This window comes from Manacus candei, unplaced genomic scaffold (genome assembly GCF_025592945.1).
Source record: "Manacus candei isolate 608988 ecotype Guabito, Panama unplaced genomic scaffold, ASM2559294v1 h1tg000008l, whole genome shotgun sequence".
NCBI classification, from domain to species: Eukaryota; Metazoa; Chordata; class Aves; order Passeriformes; family Pipridae; genus Manacus; species Manacus candei.
In genome coordinates, this window is record NW_026138056.1 from 5,447,548 (window position 1) to 5,465,582 (window position 18,035).

At 37.4% G+C, this 18,035-nt stretch overlaps 1 protein-coding gene across 2 annotated transcripts in view; it reads left to right on the forward strand.

Annotated features, from left to right (window-relative positions):
* Positions 1 to 18,035, forward strand: part of PIEZO2 (piezo type mechanosensitive ion channel component 2) — a 303,485-nt gene that overhangs the window by 37,081 nt on the left and 248,369 nt on the right. For both annotated transcript variants that reach the window (XM_051772546.1, XM_051772540.1), the window contains exon 2: positions 13,239 to 13,334. In XM_051772546.1, coding sequence (XP_051628506.1) covers positions 13,239 to 13,334 — 96 coding nt within the window. The remainder of the gene's footprint in view (positions 1 to 13,238; positions 13,335 to 18,035) is intronic.

The following is an 18,035-nucleotide window of genomic DNA, read 5'->3' on the forward strand; positions in this document are numbered from 1 at the left end:
CTGAAATACTTTTTAAGTGGATAGCTAACTGTGAGCAGGGAGGGAATATCTTATTAATGGATAAAGCAGGAAAAAAGTTCATCTTTCAAGCGTTGTTTTCCCCTGATTTCAAGCTGAAAAATAGTTTTCATTTTTCTTGCTTAAAAAAACCCCACCCAACAAACTCCAACTAATTTATTTTCATAAATCCTTTTTATAATTATTGTTATTACCCCTACTTTTAGGGAGAACTTTCTCTTGCCTCTGTGGTAGATAAACTTTTCAATAATACATTAGTAGAACATCATTACTGAGTTAGGTATCTCTCAAGCTTGTTTTTCTTTCTGCAGCTTCATCTTGCCACCTCCATCACTTAAGACCACATGGCAAAGGATGAAGTTAGTTACTTTTCTGGGTTGACAAGCAAGAATATTTCTGACAAACTGACTGGCTGTTGTACATTGGTCTAGCTGTTAATGAAGAGAATCCTCTTTGAACAAACCCTAACATTTTACTTATTCTGGCACATTTCTTTTCTGAAGCTATAAACTTCATCCAAGACTAATTCTAGTCAGTTTGCTCATAAAGACCACTTTGAAATCCATGTTTATGTTCTAAAATGGTATAAATTTTTTGTCAGTTTACAGACAAAAATACTTTATTAACCAGATAAAAATTTGTACTAATGGAAGCGCTCATAAATAAAGTTACAAGGATTATGTAAGTCTTTACTGCTCTTATCTTCACTGTATGTAGAACCCTTGTCAGTAAGGGATCGCTGGCTTCCTTGCAAGATTGTGAAGAAAAACATTTTTTTTTTTAACTTGAAGGACAGCGTGGTGTTTGTTTCTTTCTTAAATTTTCAGGATATGTTTAAATCAAATTTAGTGTGCCCTTCACTTAGTTTTAATCCTCCAGGATGTATACTTTGGCTCCTTCTCAAGAACAGATCTGAGATTCTCAGTGGACTCATTTCTCCAAATTTGAGATTCTTGCTCAATTAAAGAGATGCTGGGTTTTTGGTTTGGTTGGTTTTTGTTTTATTTTGGTTTCCTTTAAATGAGAAAAGCACATTATTGCATTTTCTGAATGAAGATTCATGTTGCAACCCTTTACTGTACTCATCTTCATGTGTTCAGAACATGCCTAATGATGACGAGATTTTGTTCTGTCTTCCCCTGCAAGAAACAATCCTTTACTTTGTGATGACTATGTTGAGAGCTCTAGAAGTTATATAGTGGCGAACCTGGGACCCTAATTTTCTTGGTGGGATGTGACTGCTTTACTTTTTATTCTGGTGGGATACCAGAATTTCATAACATCATTTGGTATCTTCAGGACAGTGGCTTGACTCCAAAGAAATACGTAGTCAGACTTTATATTGAGCCTGGATATAAACAGATTAGAATTACTAACTGCGTGGGAAGTTTTCTTCAAGTTAAACTTCTTAACTTCCCACATTCAAATATTCTTGGACAAGGACACAATGGTTTGTTTTATAAACATGAAAGAGGTATTAAATCATCTTGAAGTTCCAGTCTTGCTCTTAAAATCTGGCTGAGAGCTTATCAAAAGTCTGAGGGAGTTTCTCCAAATAGTATTCTAGGGGAAGAAAACATTTCTACAGATGCTGTATAATAGAAAATTGATACGTGGAAGAAGGCCTCCCACAAGCACGACAAATTTGGTGACCTGAAAGGAGTACCACAGATTGCAGCCCCTTGAGTGTAGAGAAGTGTCTTAAATGATGTGTGCAGAAACATGCAGAGTTAACATATGTGCCTTGTGCTTTCTGGGAAATGTTTCTACTCAGAATAAATGCACAGTAAAGATGTTGTTTTTTTTTTCTTAAATGACTGTATGGAGTCTACCTTGCTGTGTGAAAACTGGACAAGGTCATGGGTCTGTTTGATAGGATTGCTGTTAGATATTTGTCATTCAGTGTTAGGGAAGTGTTGCATTTGGATAGTAAAATGCATCTGTTCCAGAAGGACTCTGTCTTGTAGAGATTATGGTTGTGTGCTTGTGAAATTTTATTGGGAGTCACATGGGTTTAAGTATTACTTTTCCAGAATAGGCAATCTTAATGACCAAATCAGATTTACAGTTGTAAATATGTCTCCTAATATCTCCCTGGGTTCTGTGATTCTTTGCGTTCATCAGGATCCATTCCTTCTTCCTAGTTAGAAGATATAGTTTGTAAGACAATTCATGGCATTCCTAAGTAGATTCCTGTAGTAGACTGAAAATTCTTTGCAATAAGAGAATGTTACCTAGTATATTTAAAGGAGAGAAGGAAATGCACAATTCTTCAAACAAAAAAGGATTTATTATCTTGTAAGAGAAACATCAGTTTGGAATAGGGACATTGCAAGAATGAGGGGCTTGTATCTGCTTTATGCACTTGATATCCTGGAGATACCTATTTTTAAAAATTCTGTTTCCTTTGGTAAACACTGTGGCTTTGGTAAAGCACTGTGTGAAATGCTCCTTTATTACCCGGATTTATAGCTTGCCGTTGCAACCCTCTGGGTTCTTTTTTTCGGTGAAGGACCAAGAAAGGAAGTTTATCCTTTCCTCTACTGGAATAAATAATGGCAGAGTTTCAAACTCTGCATTCATATTTGTAACGTCACTAATGACACTCATTTTTCAGTGTTAACACCTCTCTGATGTTTTATCATGCTTATATTCCTCAGAGGTGTTTGTCTGTGTTAGTTTTTTAACGCGTCCTTCATCTGACTCAGGGTTTTTTAGGACTGATGTCAGTGTAAGCAACAGCTGGCAAAAAAAAAAAAAGGCTTGGTTCTTTCTGCATCTTACATCAATTGACTTAGGGTTATTTATGTGTCTTAAAAGATGATGAGTGTGGATAGTGGTGGGGAAATGGTAACGTATGCCGAAATTTGCACTTTTAATTGCTGGAAACATCTGACTGAATAGCTGTTCCTGGCATCTGATAGCTTCTTAGCAGCTGTAAATGGAAGTCTCAGTCCCTTTCTGCTCCTGGAGATCTCTCTGTCATACAACTGTCTCCACATCTGTCCCTGGTTAATGTTGTGTTTTAGCAGTAGCACTGTGTGACATTTGATTGTCATCTGTGTTCTGAGTTTGCTGTTATTTTTAGTTTGAGTCTTGCCAGGATTATGCAACTGTAACAGCACAACTGTCTCCGGATGTCCGGGGAAAAAGGAACATGCTTTTCTTATCCCATGAAAATGAGTGAGGAGCAGAGTGATTTCTTTAGCTCCCAGTTACTTTCCTAGAGATAGAAGCTTGGAGACAGAAAAGCTGCTGTTGGAGGAAGGGTAAGAACGCGGACAATCTCCCTTCCACAGGCAGCCACCTCAGTGGCTCTTTTTCCTCTTCCCAGACCAATTAAGGAATGTATATGTATACATAATGAATAATGTTATGACTTCAGTGAAATGAGGTCATGAAGTTGAGTGCTTGCTATTTCAACTCCTGTCATGATGTTCTGGTCATAAAGCCCGAGGACACCATAGATCCCAGAGGTGTGTTATGTGAAAAAAAGGAGACTCTTTGACAGCTACTTCTTTTTGTTTGTTTGTTTGGTGTTTTATAATGGAAGTTAAGACCACTGTTTTTGGAGTGAAGCTTATTTTGGCATGTGTTAATTGTATGAGGTGGGTGCGGGGAGAACAAAGAGTGTACCTGCAACAAACTTTAATGACTGTGAGATTCATAGAAGAGACTGGAATTGAAAGGTGTAGGTTTTATTATATTTTTATTATTATTATTATAGGTAAGTATTGAAAGATCATAAATCAAACCACTTATCCAAAGAACCCCCAACCCTGTCTCAAATTGATTGGTAAGAGATTACCAACACAATGTAGATATGCCAAAATCTTATGGCAATCTAAGTAAGAGACGGTAGCAAGTTGTAATTTAGTTTGTCTGCACTGAAACTGAAATGGGTTATAATGTTAAGTTGATCTTTCTAACGGGAAAAATTAGTGATGATGGTGTCCTTCATGTTTTTAAATTTGGAAATATTCATCTACTTACTCATGTCAATAAAGCGTGTTGACATGGATTTCCTCGCAAGAGTAGATACTCCTTTAAAATACATTATTCTAAGTAAGATGATGACTGTGGTAGGCTTAAATTTTGAGGTCTTTTGTTAATTTTCTTTCTGTCAAATACAGCTGGGAAGCATAGTTCCTTTTCCTAAGATCTGAAAGGAAGAGGTGAACAAGGTGTTTTGTTTTCTCTCTCTGCATTCAATTCCCAGACAATATTTTCCACAAAGTTAAAATCTGTTCTAGATGGTTTCTCATGGAGAGAAAGCTTACTGAAGCTGCTGCTCAGAGAAAGAGAGGAAAGGAGAGAAAAATCAAAGCAAAAAAAAAAAAACACAACCCCAAACGCTTTGAAAAGTGTTTACTTTCCAGCAGTCATGTCTCCTGATGAATATTGACCGGTGGAAAAAAATGTGATTGTAGAAGTGCTGACATGAACCAAAAGCATAGTATTTGTCTGTTTATCAAAGCCCTGATGTTTTGTTTGGGTTTTTTTGTTCCAAAAGAGAAAAGTTTCCTATCTGGGTGTAACATGCACAGCAGCACCATGTTGAAATGTTGGCTCAGGGTGGGGAGTAGATGTTGCCACGATGTTGTCAGCAGAGCTGTGTGATGTGGAAGTATTGGCAGTATGTACCTTGTCCTGAGCAGCCACAGTTCCCTGTGGTTCTGTGCTGTACACCGTAGGCTATAACCATTAATTTTCTCTAAAAGGAAGATAAGATTACATGCATTTCACTTAACTATCTTGCATAGCAGTGTGTAATTCCACTCTCATCTGTCACAAGCGTTAAGTGGAATTACTTGGAAGTAATTCTGAAAACTGTGCCAAAAGTTAACCTCTTCTTCTGAATTCAGTAAGTAAAAATATAGTTCACATCTGTGAACTAAAGTTCCCTGGGCACTATGCCTGTCAGATACTTGTCATTATAAGAAGGTATAGTTCTTGAAGAGGAACATTTGGGTCACTTTATTTAGTTTTATTCTTTAAAATAGGCTATTTTACAGCATAACTATTTTTACAACTTGTGGCAATTGTTTCACTGTTACTGTAAAGAATATTGGAGGAAAAATTTCTGAAACAAATTTTGTATTTCTGAAACAGAAATTTGAAATTGAAGATGCATTAGAAGATATAAAAATCAGCAATTTATAGAAGTAATTCAGCTTGTCTGTCTTTTTCAGAAACTGGTAACACACATTTCTTATCACAATAAACTTAATTTTTAATCTACTTGTTTTTTTATTTCTATTGCATTTGGTTAGTCACGGCCATGTCAGGTAAAAGCAGGAAATCCTCAGAAACTTAGAATGATTTGCACTTGTGTCTCTTAAGTTGAAAAGGAAATGTGAGATTTACTCCCTCTTTGTACCTTAACAGTTGTTGGCTTTTAACACTGTAGTGTAGAGGAGAGCAACTGCTCCATCATCTTTCTGGGAGATTCTGCTCTGTGAGTATTTAATACTGGGTTGTTTTATCGTGCCGACAGTGAATGAGTTTAACTTTTTAGTTCAGAAAACAATGTTCAAGTCCAACAGAGCAAGAGTGTACAGCTTTCTGGGTCTTTGTTTCAATATGGGGTTAGGTGGGCTTTCTCCTCAAGCATACTCCTGCCTCTGGGAGCAGAGGCACCAGGAATTGTGAGGAAGTGCTGGAGAGTAGTTTGCTGCTATTTGACTATATTGGTACTATGCACACGTGTGAGTTTTGGTTAAGGAATGCTGCATGCATGAACCATTAGAAAAAGGAGAAAAATTCTGTTTCCATTTCTTGTTATGTTTACTGGTTGATACTAAGTGAAAGTATTACTAGAAATTAAAAATGAAAAAAACGTAAAAGCTTTACGCAGGCATGAATAGGAGTAAAATATACTTTGCTCACCAGTCTTGACCTCTCCTCTCTGTATCACATTGTTGGAAAAACTTACCTGGCTGGCTTATGGGAAATGGTTGGTTTTTTGTTGGTAGCAAAGACTGTCTTCTGTAGCCTGTTTTAGTCATCTGAATTGGGTGCTACTTTCCCCCTGCTTCCCCCCCCCCCCAGAATTCTGAGGATATAACTGGTATAAAATATCCCGTATTAACTATGGGATAACTATGAAAAATTATAGCATCACAGACAGGAATCTGGTACTGAGTTCTCCCAGCTTTGAGTTGGACACTTGGCCTCCTGGAGACTGAGTAGTTTCGAAGATCATTCAGCTACTTATTCCCTTTCTCTTTCGTGTTTTGGTCTCTTGCTCTCAGAGATTTATTTCAAACTATGTGGGTACAAGAATGAGTGAACAGCATCAGCTCTGTCTTTCAACCAACAACCCTTGCCTGCTCAGGGTTAGGTATTTTTTCAGCACCACTTTTTCCAATTAATATTTTCAGTGATTTTTTTTTTTTTCTGGAAAAACAAACATGAAAGTTAACCCAAATTTTAGTCTAAAGGTACCAATCTTGAAGAATATAATTGCATACCTTTCTTAATAATCTTGCCACTGTAAAATTATTAAAACAGGATGCAAACACTATGCAATATCCTGCTGAAAGTAGAAGACACATTACTTCAGTGTAGTTGGCTGAATTAATTCCTTTTCATGCTAAAGCACACATGAGTCTGGATAGGATAACGCTAAGAAGGATGTATAATATTCTCAAGCCTACAGCAGAAATATGTGGAGAAAAATGTCTTTACATACTTCTTGAACAGAAAGGGGCATAACAAGCAATACGTTATTCTGTTAACATTAATGACAGTGCCTTTATAGTAAAATAAATTCAGAAATAGTGAGTGCATGGTTAATTCTGTCTTCACCTTCCTTTTTATTTTCTGTTGCCGTGGCTTTTGACACAATTGTAGCTTATAAATGAGGAGTCAATAGCCCTTTGGTACTATGCCTGCACTCTTGAAGGCTGTTTTTTTGAACAGGTAGTTTCCACTTCTGAATTAATTACCTCTTAAAATTTTTGTAGAATAAAGCTAAACGCACCTTTCATGAGCCTACTTTTTGCTCTCATTTCCATGTTCAAGCTTATTGCAAATTTCTCTATTGCCACTCATGTTGCCCTCCAGTATTTCTTATTTAACAGATAAAATACAAATTTTATACAAATCATCCTCTTTAAGTAGAGGAAAGGAAAGAACTGTTGGTATAAATATGAAATAATATGTAACAGCTGTTAGGACTCTGATGTTGGAAAAACCCAGTATCTACATGTAGACACTTGGTGATGAGTCTAAGAAGCAGTATTAGATTTCTTCAAATGCCTTCTTCTCTGGCTATCATACAATAATGAAAAATAAAATCTAGAAGGACAAGGTTATATAATGCCAAGGTTACATAATGCCATGTGATATAGGATTTTCTGTTTTTTTAAGATTCCTTTTTAATTTTGTATAGTGCATACTGTACATATCTGTCTTAAGGATAAATTGCATTTTTCAGCTTTCAGTTGGAACTCAATCTGGCCACTGGTGTGAAAAATAATAGAAAGTATTTTTAAAAACTTACTAACAACAAAAAGAGGGCCAAGGAAAATCTCCATCCTTTATTGGATGCGGAGGGAAACATTATAACCAAAAGTGAGGAAAAGGCTGAGGTCAGTCCTAAACCACTGTTGTACTTTTTTCTGTGAATGCTTCCTTTGCCTCAGTCTTCAACTGTAAGACCAGTTATTGTCAGGGCAATAAGATCCCTGAGCTGGCAGACAGGGATGGGGGGCAGAATAGACACCCTGCTATCCAGGAGGAGGTAGATAGTGACCTCCTGAGACACTCACAAATCTGTGGATGTGGATGGGATCCACATGAGGGTACTGAGGGAGGTGGTGGAAGAGCTCTCCAAGTAACTCCCTTTATTATCAGTCCTGGCTAACCAGGGAGGTCCCAGTTGACTGGACGCTGGCCAATGTGATGCCCATCCACAAGAAGGCTCAGAAGGAGGATCCAGGGAACTACGGGCTTGTCAGTCTGACCTTGGTGCCAGGAAAGGTTATGGAACAGGTCATTTTGAGTGTCATTATGCAGCACATATAGGACAACCAGATCAGGCCCAACCAGCACCGATTTAGGAAAGGCAGGTCCTGCTTGAGTAACTTGATCTCCTTCTATGACCATGAGACCCACCTAGTCAATGAGGAAAAGGCTGTGGATGCTGTCTACCTGGGCTTCAGTAAAGACTTTGTCTTAGATGACATTCTGAGCCTGCCTTTAAAGGTTTGCACAATATGCATTAAACCAGAAATATTTAAAATAATCACTTATGAATGAGGAATTTAGTGTTACATGTTATAAAGTGCTCTTTTCTTAATGTCTAAGGGAAGGTGCTCCAAAGTACTTCAGGTTATACCAAGAAGAAGCTAGGTTTGCCACTAATTCTGTACATGAATAGCTCTGCTTTTTATGTCTTTTCCCAGTTGTGTATTACGGTTACGATTGGACTGTGAACAGTAGCAGAACTTCAGAGAAAAAAAATAACATTTCTGGAGTTTTTTTAGTAGAGACTGTTAGAAAACTGGGTGACAAATGTGACTTAAAAAGAAATCTGAAGAGCAGAAAGTGCGTATGGACTTTGTGTGTATGATATGTTTACCAATTTAAGCGTTTTTGTTCAGTGTTTACTTTAGACAAAAGCATATTTTTTGAATGTAGGAACCTGAAGGGTTTTCTGGATGCTTTGTATGAAAAAAAATACATAAGGAAAGGTTTGAATGGAGATGTAACCTCTGTTAATAGTCCCATTTATGTAGTGGTGGAGAAAAAAAAACTGTTGAGTACATAGCTCTAGAAATAGAAAGCAGTAAATTTTGAGGTAAATAAAGTTCAAAAATAATTCCTCTGAAATTAATTTTGCTAATCGATTAGACAATTTTGAGAAGAGGTAACAAGCCTAAAATGCTAAAATTACATTAATTTTGATAGCGCAAACCGACCAATGTAACCAAAATACCCAGAAATTTCTCTACCACTTGGTTTGCCAAGAAACTCATCTTTCAGGTGCTTTTTCTATTGATGGAATTCCATTGACCTCAAATGGGACTTTCCACTGTGATGGACATCTTTGTACAGCTTCTTTTGCAAAAGGAGACCTCTGAGAATGCCAGAGGGAGTACAGAGGATGAGTTCACTTGTTTTTTTGGATCATCCTTTGTTGTTGTATCAGTGACAAACTGAAGCTGATTTTGTGCTCTGCAATTTGTTCTAGGTAGTTTTGAGTGTCAGAACTTAGGAATACATATGTTTGACAAATAATGATGCAATGCAGTGTAAATATGTAAATGCAGTGCGACTGCTGTTTTCTAATTTTTTATCTTGCTAAAAATATATTCAGTCATGGCTCTTCGCTCTTGCACATTAACTTTATAAACCACTGATATCTCCAGCAAGATGTACTAGACAAATGGAGATAAAAACAAAACGAAAATATTGCAGTAGGGAATAGTAAAAATTTTGCAGCTAAGTTTGGAATGTTTTAATGTATTAATTCTGAGAAACATATTGCTGGTGCTTTTGCAACTGCTTACAATAAATACAGGTTTTCCAGGCAATGTCTAGCCAAGGTTGCTATTTTCCTGGAGGATGCTTTTATGTAAATAGAGATTCTAAATATTTGATATAGATTTGTTAGGGAGACATTCAGTGATATCCAACTAATAAAGAAGGATATCTAAAGCACACAGCTGCTGTTTTCTTTGTACTGAGAAGCTAAGTGCTAGGTGCTCTACAAGAAGTGTAGCAAGCTCAGTTCTGAAGAAAGAAGAAGATGTGTATAATATTGCACTGAAATCAGGTAAGCTGTTTAACATGATTAAAATCTGATCGGCACAATCCCTGGAATAACTGGATAATAGGATATTATTCTGCTACCAGAATGACTGAAAACATTGATCCTTTCCACTGAAATGGAAAAGCCTTCAGACTGTAGATCAGCCTTAAACTACTACTGTACCTTTTCTTATGAATGCCAAAATTTTTTTCCCATTCCAAATTAAACTTTGAAAAAAAAAAAAGTTTGATTTATGGATTTGTCCTGATCTCAGGAGTGTCCTCTTTCCTCTTTAATGACATTCTTTTCAAGAAGGCCACTAATGGTCATTGTACATCCTGTGCTCCTCTGCAGAGCACCCTGAGAGTAGGTTCGTAATAGCAGGGCTGACTCTCTCTTCTCAAGTACATTCACTTTAAAGCTCTGATAATTGCTTATGGAATTCCCAGTGGGATAAGTCCTATTTACTTTACCTTGCAGGTTTTTTATAGTTACAAGTGTAGATGTAAGTCTTCAGTTTAAGTCTTCTTAAAGGCTGTGGCTATTAAGAAAATTTAGTAAGTGACAGGAGCAATTCTACAGGCTCTGTAAGAATAAGAAGCTACTCTTAAGATTTTGGATTTCACTCCGAAAAACCCTCTGTTAAGCTTCGATGGATTCTGTAGTCCTTGATAGATTTTTCTTTTTAAGGCTCATGGCAGAATCATATCAGCTTAGAAGTGCAGCATAGATGCTCCTTATCCTTTCTTCTTGCCAGAAATCCATAAATTTCACATATTTCTTGACCAAACTGTAGATGTGAAGTGTATATCCAGAGTTTCTCTGTCAAGGCTATTGAGGTAACCTGGGAAAATTGTAGCTATTGCATGGATTTGTTAATTGAGAGACTTTGCAGTTTTAAATTTAGAATTAAAGTGGACAGATGTGATGAGGATGAGGACTGATTAATGCTTAATTTGTTAACTCATTCTCAATATAGTCTCCATGAAATTTCAAGAAGTGGTGACTGAAAAAACTTCTTCTCTTTTGGAATACATGTTTCTGGTAGGACTAAGGCTGTATCCGTCCTCCAAAACCAAGTTGTTTTGATATAGCTGAGAAGACTTAATTGATATGAGTTACATTCCATGAGTAAATAAATGTAAAGGCTAATTCATCTACTGACTCCTTAGCAGTTGGCTTATCTCTTAGGAACAATTGAATGTGGTGGGTCTTATATTTCAACATCTGCTGCACAGTGGAATTGCAGATTATTTTGTCTTTTTTTTTTTTAATCTGTATGGAAGTCCATTTACTCTTCTTTCAGTACAGAATATGCATGACATTCTTTGAAAAGGTGAGCCTGGGGTGTAGCAATATTGTACTTGTTATAATGGCCTGCTGACGTGGATACTTTAAGAAAAATACACTCACACTAAATTTTAAAAATAGAAAAGGAAATAGTAGGCAAAATTAACAGAATAATTTAATTCTTTAGAAAAATTGGCATAGCACCAGTTGCAAGTTGCTGTTCCTTTTTGATTGGTAGTTCACAATCTTTTCAGTAATAGAACTATGTAAGAGCAAATAATTGGATGACCGTAAAATTCAGAGATCTCTGTAATTATTTAAAGACATTGTTATTTTAAGGATAACAGGCATTCTATAATTTGTAATCTGAACCTACTTTATATTTCTTAATTATTACTGATAATCCTTATTTGTAATATAATGAACCAGATTGTGGCTTCTTAAAGGCAACCCATAAATATTGATTTATGCATCCCTATATATTTTTGTGGAGAATGATTGAATGAGTTTATATGTGAGGAAAGTAAAATGTGTAAGTAACAGCTAACTTGTCCTTCATTCTGGACAAAGTCTTTCTAACTTGAATGCATCTTTTTCTAAACTTAAAATATGTATTACTGTTAAAATACTTGAGAAGTTTGTTTAATTTAAAGAAAATTACATAGAGTAGAGAGGGTGATTGTCCTTCTCTGTGCTGCTGCGGCCTCACCTCGAGTCCTGTGTGCAATTTTAGGCATCACGGTATAAGAAAGATATAAAGCTATTAGAAAGCATCCAAAGGAAGGCTACAAAGATAGTGAAGAGTCTAGAGGGGAAGCCATACGAGAAGCAGCTGATGTCACTTGGTTTGTTCAGCCTGGAGAAGAGGAGACTGAGGGGAGACTTCACAGCAGTCTACAGCTTCCTAGTGATAGGAAGCAGGGGGCAGGCACTGATCTCTTTTCTGTGGTGACCAGTGACAGGACCCAAGGAAATGGCATGAAACTGTGTCAGGGGGGGTTTAGAATAGATATTAGGAAAAAGTTCTTCACCCAGAGTGTGGTCAGGCACTGGAACAGGCTCCCCAGGAAAGTGGTCACAGCACCAAGCCTGACAGAGTTCAAGAAGCATTTGGACAATGCTCTCAGGCACATGATGTGATTCTTGGAGCTGTCCTGTGTAGGGTTGAGAGTTGGACTTTTGATGATCCTTGCAGGTCCTTGCTAACTCAGGATATCCTATGATTCCGTTCAGAAGGACCCCAACAGTTTGGAGAGATGGGCAGAGAAGAACTGTCCAAAGTTCAACAAAGTCAAATGCAGTATCCTTCAATTGGGGAAGAATTGACCCCATGTACCAGTACAGACTGGGGGCTGATCTGCTGCAAAGCAGCTCTGTGGAGAAGGACCTGGGGATCCCGGTATATAACAAACTGTCCATGAGCCAGCAGTGTGCCCTTGTGGCCAAGAAGTCCAATGCTGCATTAGGAAGTGCATTGCCAGCAGGTCGAGGGAGGTGATCCTGCCCCTTGGACTCAGCCCTGGTGTGGCTGTATTTGGAGTGATGTGTCTAGTTCTGGGCTCCTCAGTATAAGAGAGACATGAAGCTCCTGGAGCAGGTCCAGTGAAGGGCAACAAAGATGATCAAAGGACTGGGGCATCTCTCAGAGAGGTTTGGGTCTGTTGAGCCTCAAGTAGAGACGTCTGAGGGGACCTCATCTATGTATCTAAGTATCTGAAGGGAAGGCTCTTCTTGGTGATGCTAAGCAATAAGACAAAATGCAATGGTCAGAAAATGGTGCATAGAAAGTTCCACCTGAATACGAGGAAGAACTTCTTTATTGTGCGGGTGACCACACACTGGGATGAAGCCCAGAGAGGTTGTGGAGTCTCCCTCATTGAAGATACTCAAGTGTCTGGACACAATCCTGTGCAATGTGCTCTTGGATGACCCTGCTTGATCAGGGAGGTTGGACCAAATGATCCACTGTGGTCCCTTCCAACCTTACCCATTCTGTGATTCGATGATTTATTGAAGGCATAAATTTAAAATACTTGTGTAAAAATTGTTAAAATAAGTGGCAAAAAGTTGGCAAGGTACATAGTAAACTTAAATGGGAAATGCTTTGTGCTATTGAATTTGATTATGTCAGACTGATTAAGCAATATGTTCTTTTTCTTTTCTCTTGCAGCCTGTGCTTTCCGTTACAATGGGCTCTCCTTTGTCTACCTCATCTACCTCCTGCTCATTCCTCTGTTTTCAGAACCCACAAAAACAACGATGCAAGGTAAGGTGTTCATTGCTCCATTCTTCAGAATCTATCATGGGCAGAGTGCATGCAAAAGCCTTGGTGTAGTACAAGGTGAAGTCCTAAACATTTTCCCTTCATTAAGTGATCTAACTTGTAATAAATACTGTAAATTTCCTTACAGTGTAGTTTTACAATATGCTGGTTTTGGTGCTGAAGGACTTCCAACCACGATACATTCTCACCCCAAAGTGTATCAGGACTGTCTGATAGTGCTAATAGGAGTTCCTTTTTATGGCATTATTTCACCTAGAATATTGACATGGTCTGCATGAAAAATGAGCTTTCTGAACCCTCCTGAAACCATCCCTCCTTTTTATAATGCCTCCTTTTTAAAAGCCCTCTTAAGGTGCTCAAAGGCTGCAATGAGGTCTTCCTGGAGCCTTCTCTTCTCCAGGAAGAGAACAACCCTAATTTTCTCAGCCTGTCTTCATAGGATAGGTGTTCTGATCACCTTCATGGTCCTCCTCTGGACCCTGTCTAACAGGTCCATGTCTTTCCTGTGCTAAGGACCAGGTAAGAGCTGGATGCAGCACTCCATGTGGGGTATCACCATAGTGGAGTAGAGGGGCAGAATCGCCTCCCTTGACCTGCTTGCCACAATGCATTTGATGCAGCCCAGGATGCAATTGGTTTTGTAGGCTGCAAGCACACACTGTTGCTTCATGTCCAGCTTTTCATCTGTAAGAACCTCCAGGTACTTCTTGGCAGGGCTGCTCTCAAGGAGTTCCTCTTCCAGTCTGTGTTCATGTGTGGGATTGCCCTAACCCAGGTGCAGCATCTTGCACTTGTACCTCATGATGTTCTCTTAGGCCCACTTCTCAAGCTTGTCCAGGTCCCACTGGATGACATTTCTTCCTCCTGTTGTGTCAACTGCACCGCTCAGCTTGGTGTCATCTGCAAACTTGCTGAGGGTGAACTCGATCTCACTGTGTTACTGTATGAAGATATTGAAGAGCACTGGTCCCAAAACAGAGCCTTGAGGGACACTACTCGCCACCTGGACATAGAGCTATTGATCGCAACTCTCTGGCTGCATCCATCCAGCCAATTCCCTATCCACTGAGTAGTCCATTCATCAAATCCATGTCTCTCTAATTTGGAGATAGGATGTCATGTCGGACCATACAAAAGTCTAGGTAGATGACATCTATTGGTCTGTTGTCAACTGCTGCCATCACCCATCATAGAAGGCCACCTTGACACCTAAGGTAATGGAAAAGAAGTGCGGAAAATTGTACAAGGGTACTATTATTAAATAGGATAAAGGTTATAAATAAATAAAAGTTTTTCAGAAATTGCTTGTAGTGAGATAGATCTTAATTATTCCTTAATAATATTTATTGGGAGTCTTCATGAATTGCAGTTGAAGTATCTTGACAGAGCTATAAAACAAGGCAAGGAATCAGATGAGAATTAGGATGCTTTTGAGATCTGGTCTGTTAGCTATAGGATTCAAATCTCTCACCCCTTGGTGAAGAAACTGTCTTCACAAAGTATTATTGTACGGAAGTGGTAAAGGCTGGATTAGCATTTGTATTTTATGCCTTATTTCCTACACTCTACTTCCCCAACCATTTTTCATGCAGTTTCTACCAGTCACTCTAAACTAATTCACTGTCTTTTGGCAAGGATCCATAGCAATTGAGTGGGCTTAGTTTACGTTGATTGTGTAAGTATCTAGTGGAACCAGGAAAAACAGACCTGAAAAATAAATAAAGTAAGCATAAAAGGTGGGAAATCCCACTCTAAGTAAGGCTGTCTGTCATTTTTATAGGGGTAAGTTACAAAGACAGTGTAAGAATGGAACATCAGTCCAACTGTGAGGTTAAGTTTCTCTTAAAAGTGCTGAACATAGTTGAGAGAGAAGCACTCACTGGGAATTTGCTTGCAGCTTCTCAGATACTATGCAATTACCCTGTTGGTTTTGTGTGTTCTACTTTTGCTGCCCTTTCTGTGCGTGCCAGGAGAAGTGATTGACAGGATAAACAGAACTATTTTCTAGATGCCAAGAGTGACAATGGCGAGACATCCTAATTATCTTCTTTTAGAGTCTAAAAAAGTCTATTTGATTTAAGTCTAATTCCTGTGTGATTTGATAGTCATCTAGTTTGCATCACTGATGGCAGCAATTTTTCATCAGAGGAAAATGTTTTCTTAGGACTTTGGGTAGTTTCCCCATGTTGTGTGTCATATTGCATTACACTTCGCCTGAATATCATGTTATGATGTGTCTGTGAGAATTAATTTCTTACATAAATTCAGTATTTCTGAGTGTAAACATTTTGCCACTGTCACCTGTTTTAATTGTGTGTGTGTGTGTAGGTGTATCTTTCTAGAAAGTGTTGAGGGATTTCTTTTTTTTAATGTCCAGAGAATGGAGAAGAAAGGGGAAATCTTTAACTATTTTAGCTAAAACGAGCCAAACCACCAGTAAAACAGAGTCAAAAGTTTAGTGAAACAAAGTTTATTTAAAAAAACCCCAAACAACAAAACTCAATATGTTTATATATTTTACTTGTATTGCCCCCCCTTTAATTTCTGTCACTCAAATAGTATTTTTGAATCTTCTATTCTCTTTCTGTTTTATTCAAGCTGTTGTTTTTTTTTTTCCTGAAATCTTACTTCTTTCAATTAAGTCTTTTTATTCTTTTGAGTTTTCTGGTCTCCTTCCACTAAGCTTCTCTTTCCTTGTCATCTCCTGACTCACTCAACTCCTCAGTCACAATCTCTGACCAACATTCCTCTCTCTTGAACTTTCATCTGTTTTTTTCAGTTTACCACCTTGCACTTTCCAGTTACTGAACTTATGAAACTTCTCTCCAGCAGGCTATAGAATTAGAAATTAATCTGGAATGGATGATGTCAGTCTAGATTAATTTAAATTTGGTCAGAAACTTAAAAAGCTTAGAAACATCGGGGAAAATTATTATACTCATTGAAATAGTTCAGATGGTGTTTAAAGCTTAATGAGTAATTTTTTTTGCTTTTTTCCCCCCTTAAATATTTAATCTTCTTAAAAAGTGTAATTACTAAGATAAAGTACTATTAATCCTTAAACATGGGATATAAAGCATTGTCTGTGTCTTTGCCTATGTGCCATATGTTCGTTTTAAGACAATTTTAACTGACAGGTAAAAAATCAACGTCTTTTGAAGTCTAGGAAACATCTTCAGTTAGAACAGAAATACTGAGTTATTTAAAATGTAGCTGAATATGTTGTTTGCAGAAATGCTGCTAAGCTGTCCATGAAGCTGGCTGAACAAGGAAAAATATATTCCAGAGCTTTTATGTGCAGACAAAAACTCTCTTGTTCATCTCTATTATTTATAATCCTTGAAATCAGAGATTACAAATCTGATTAAACAGCAAAATATGCTACTCTGCATGAAAGAACTGTGAAAAAAGCATGAATTGCAAATAACATTTCTGGTCTACAGGAGTAATTTAAAACTTGACTGGGCCAATTTTCCAAGGGTTGCTAATGGGAACTGCTTTTGAGGCATATACCTCTTTGCATGTGTTGTGAAGCCATGTGATCTTAGCATTTTTCTATATGAATTATCTCTAAAATCAGTAACCTAGTTCTCCAGATATGACAAATATGCAGTGAACTGTGCAATAGGTTTCTGGCTTCTTTGATTGTGACACTGTTATATTAGTGATGGTTTCTGCTTTGTGTCTAACTTTTACTGTAATTATGTCCCCATCCTTAATAAAGGCTTGCGCATGATGTTTTTCTAGAAATACTAAAACATAGATTTGTCCTGTCAATGGTTCATCCAACAGTACTGAATAACTGTTTTATGTGCCTTTTTTCTTTTTCTCTAACAGATGTGAACTTACATTTAGTTAATTTTGACTTTACTGTGTTTAATTTTATAATTTCTGACTAATAAAACTGTAGCCAGTAACAATGCATGTAAAAAAAAAAAAGAGGGGGTAATCAGTTAATTTCACATATGGACTAGATTTTTCTGAGTCTGCTTATGTTAATGGCAAAAAGAATGGGATTGCTTCTGAGTTAAGATATACCATGACAAAACTTGTACCTCTGTTGAAAAAAATGAACTTGGCACAGCACTCAGATCAGTAAAAATGATGTTTTAAAAATGTGTAGATTGATAAAATGAGGATCAATAATCCAAATAATTGTTAATTGAGCATTATTTTGAGTTTGGTTGAAACCATGGTAAATAGAAGAGTGGAATTTGTTTTTCAGGTATTAAAGGGCTTGTGATTTGCAATAATCTACATAGAATTGCAAGATGCAGAGGGTTACACTAACAAATTTGGATCACCAAATATAGCTGAAGAGTTTTCAGGGGAGTATTGATCCAAGTGAATTTGGTAAAAAAATTATACAAATATTATTTTGGCTTTCCTATGCAAGCAATATTTCTGTGTACATTAATCCGTTCTATAATGCATTTCTTTTACTAGCAATCTTTTTACACTCAGCTGCACTCACTTCCAGGAGTTTCACGCTAAATTTAAGCATCTGACTTTGGATATCTAATTCAGATGTTCAAGATAAAAAATTGGGTAAACCTATATATTTACTGAATAGAAGTAGGATTCTCATGATAGTGCTCAGAGTTGACCATTTAAGCCTCCACTGAGTCCAAAAATATTACATTAGAAACATAATTTTAGACCTCATCTACACTGTGAGGTATT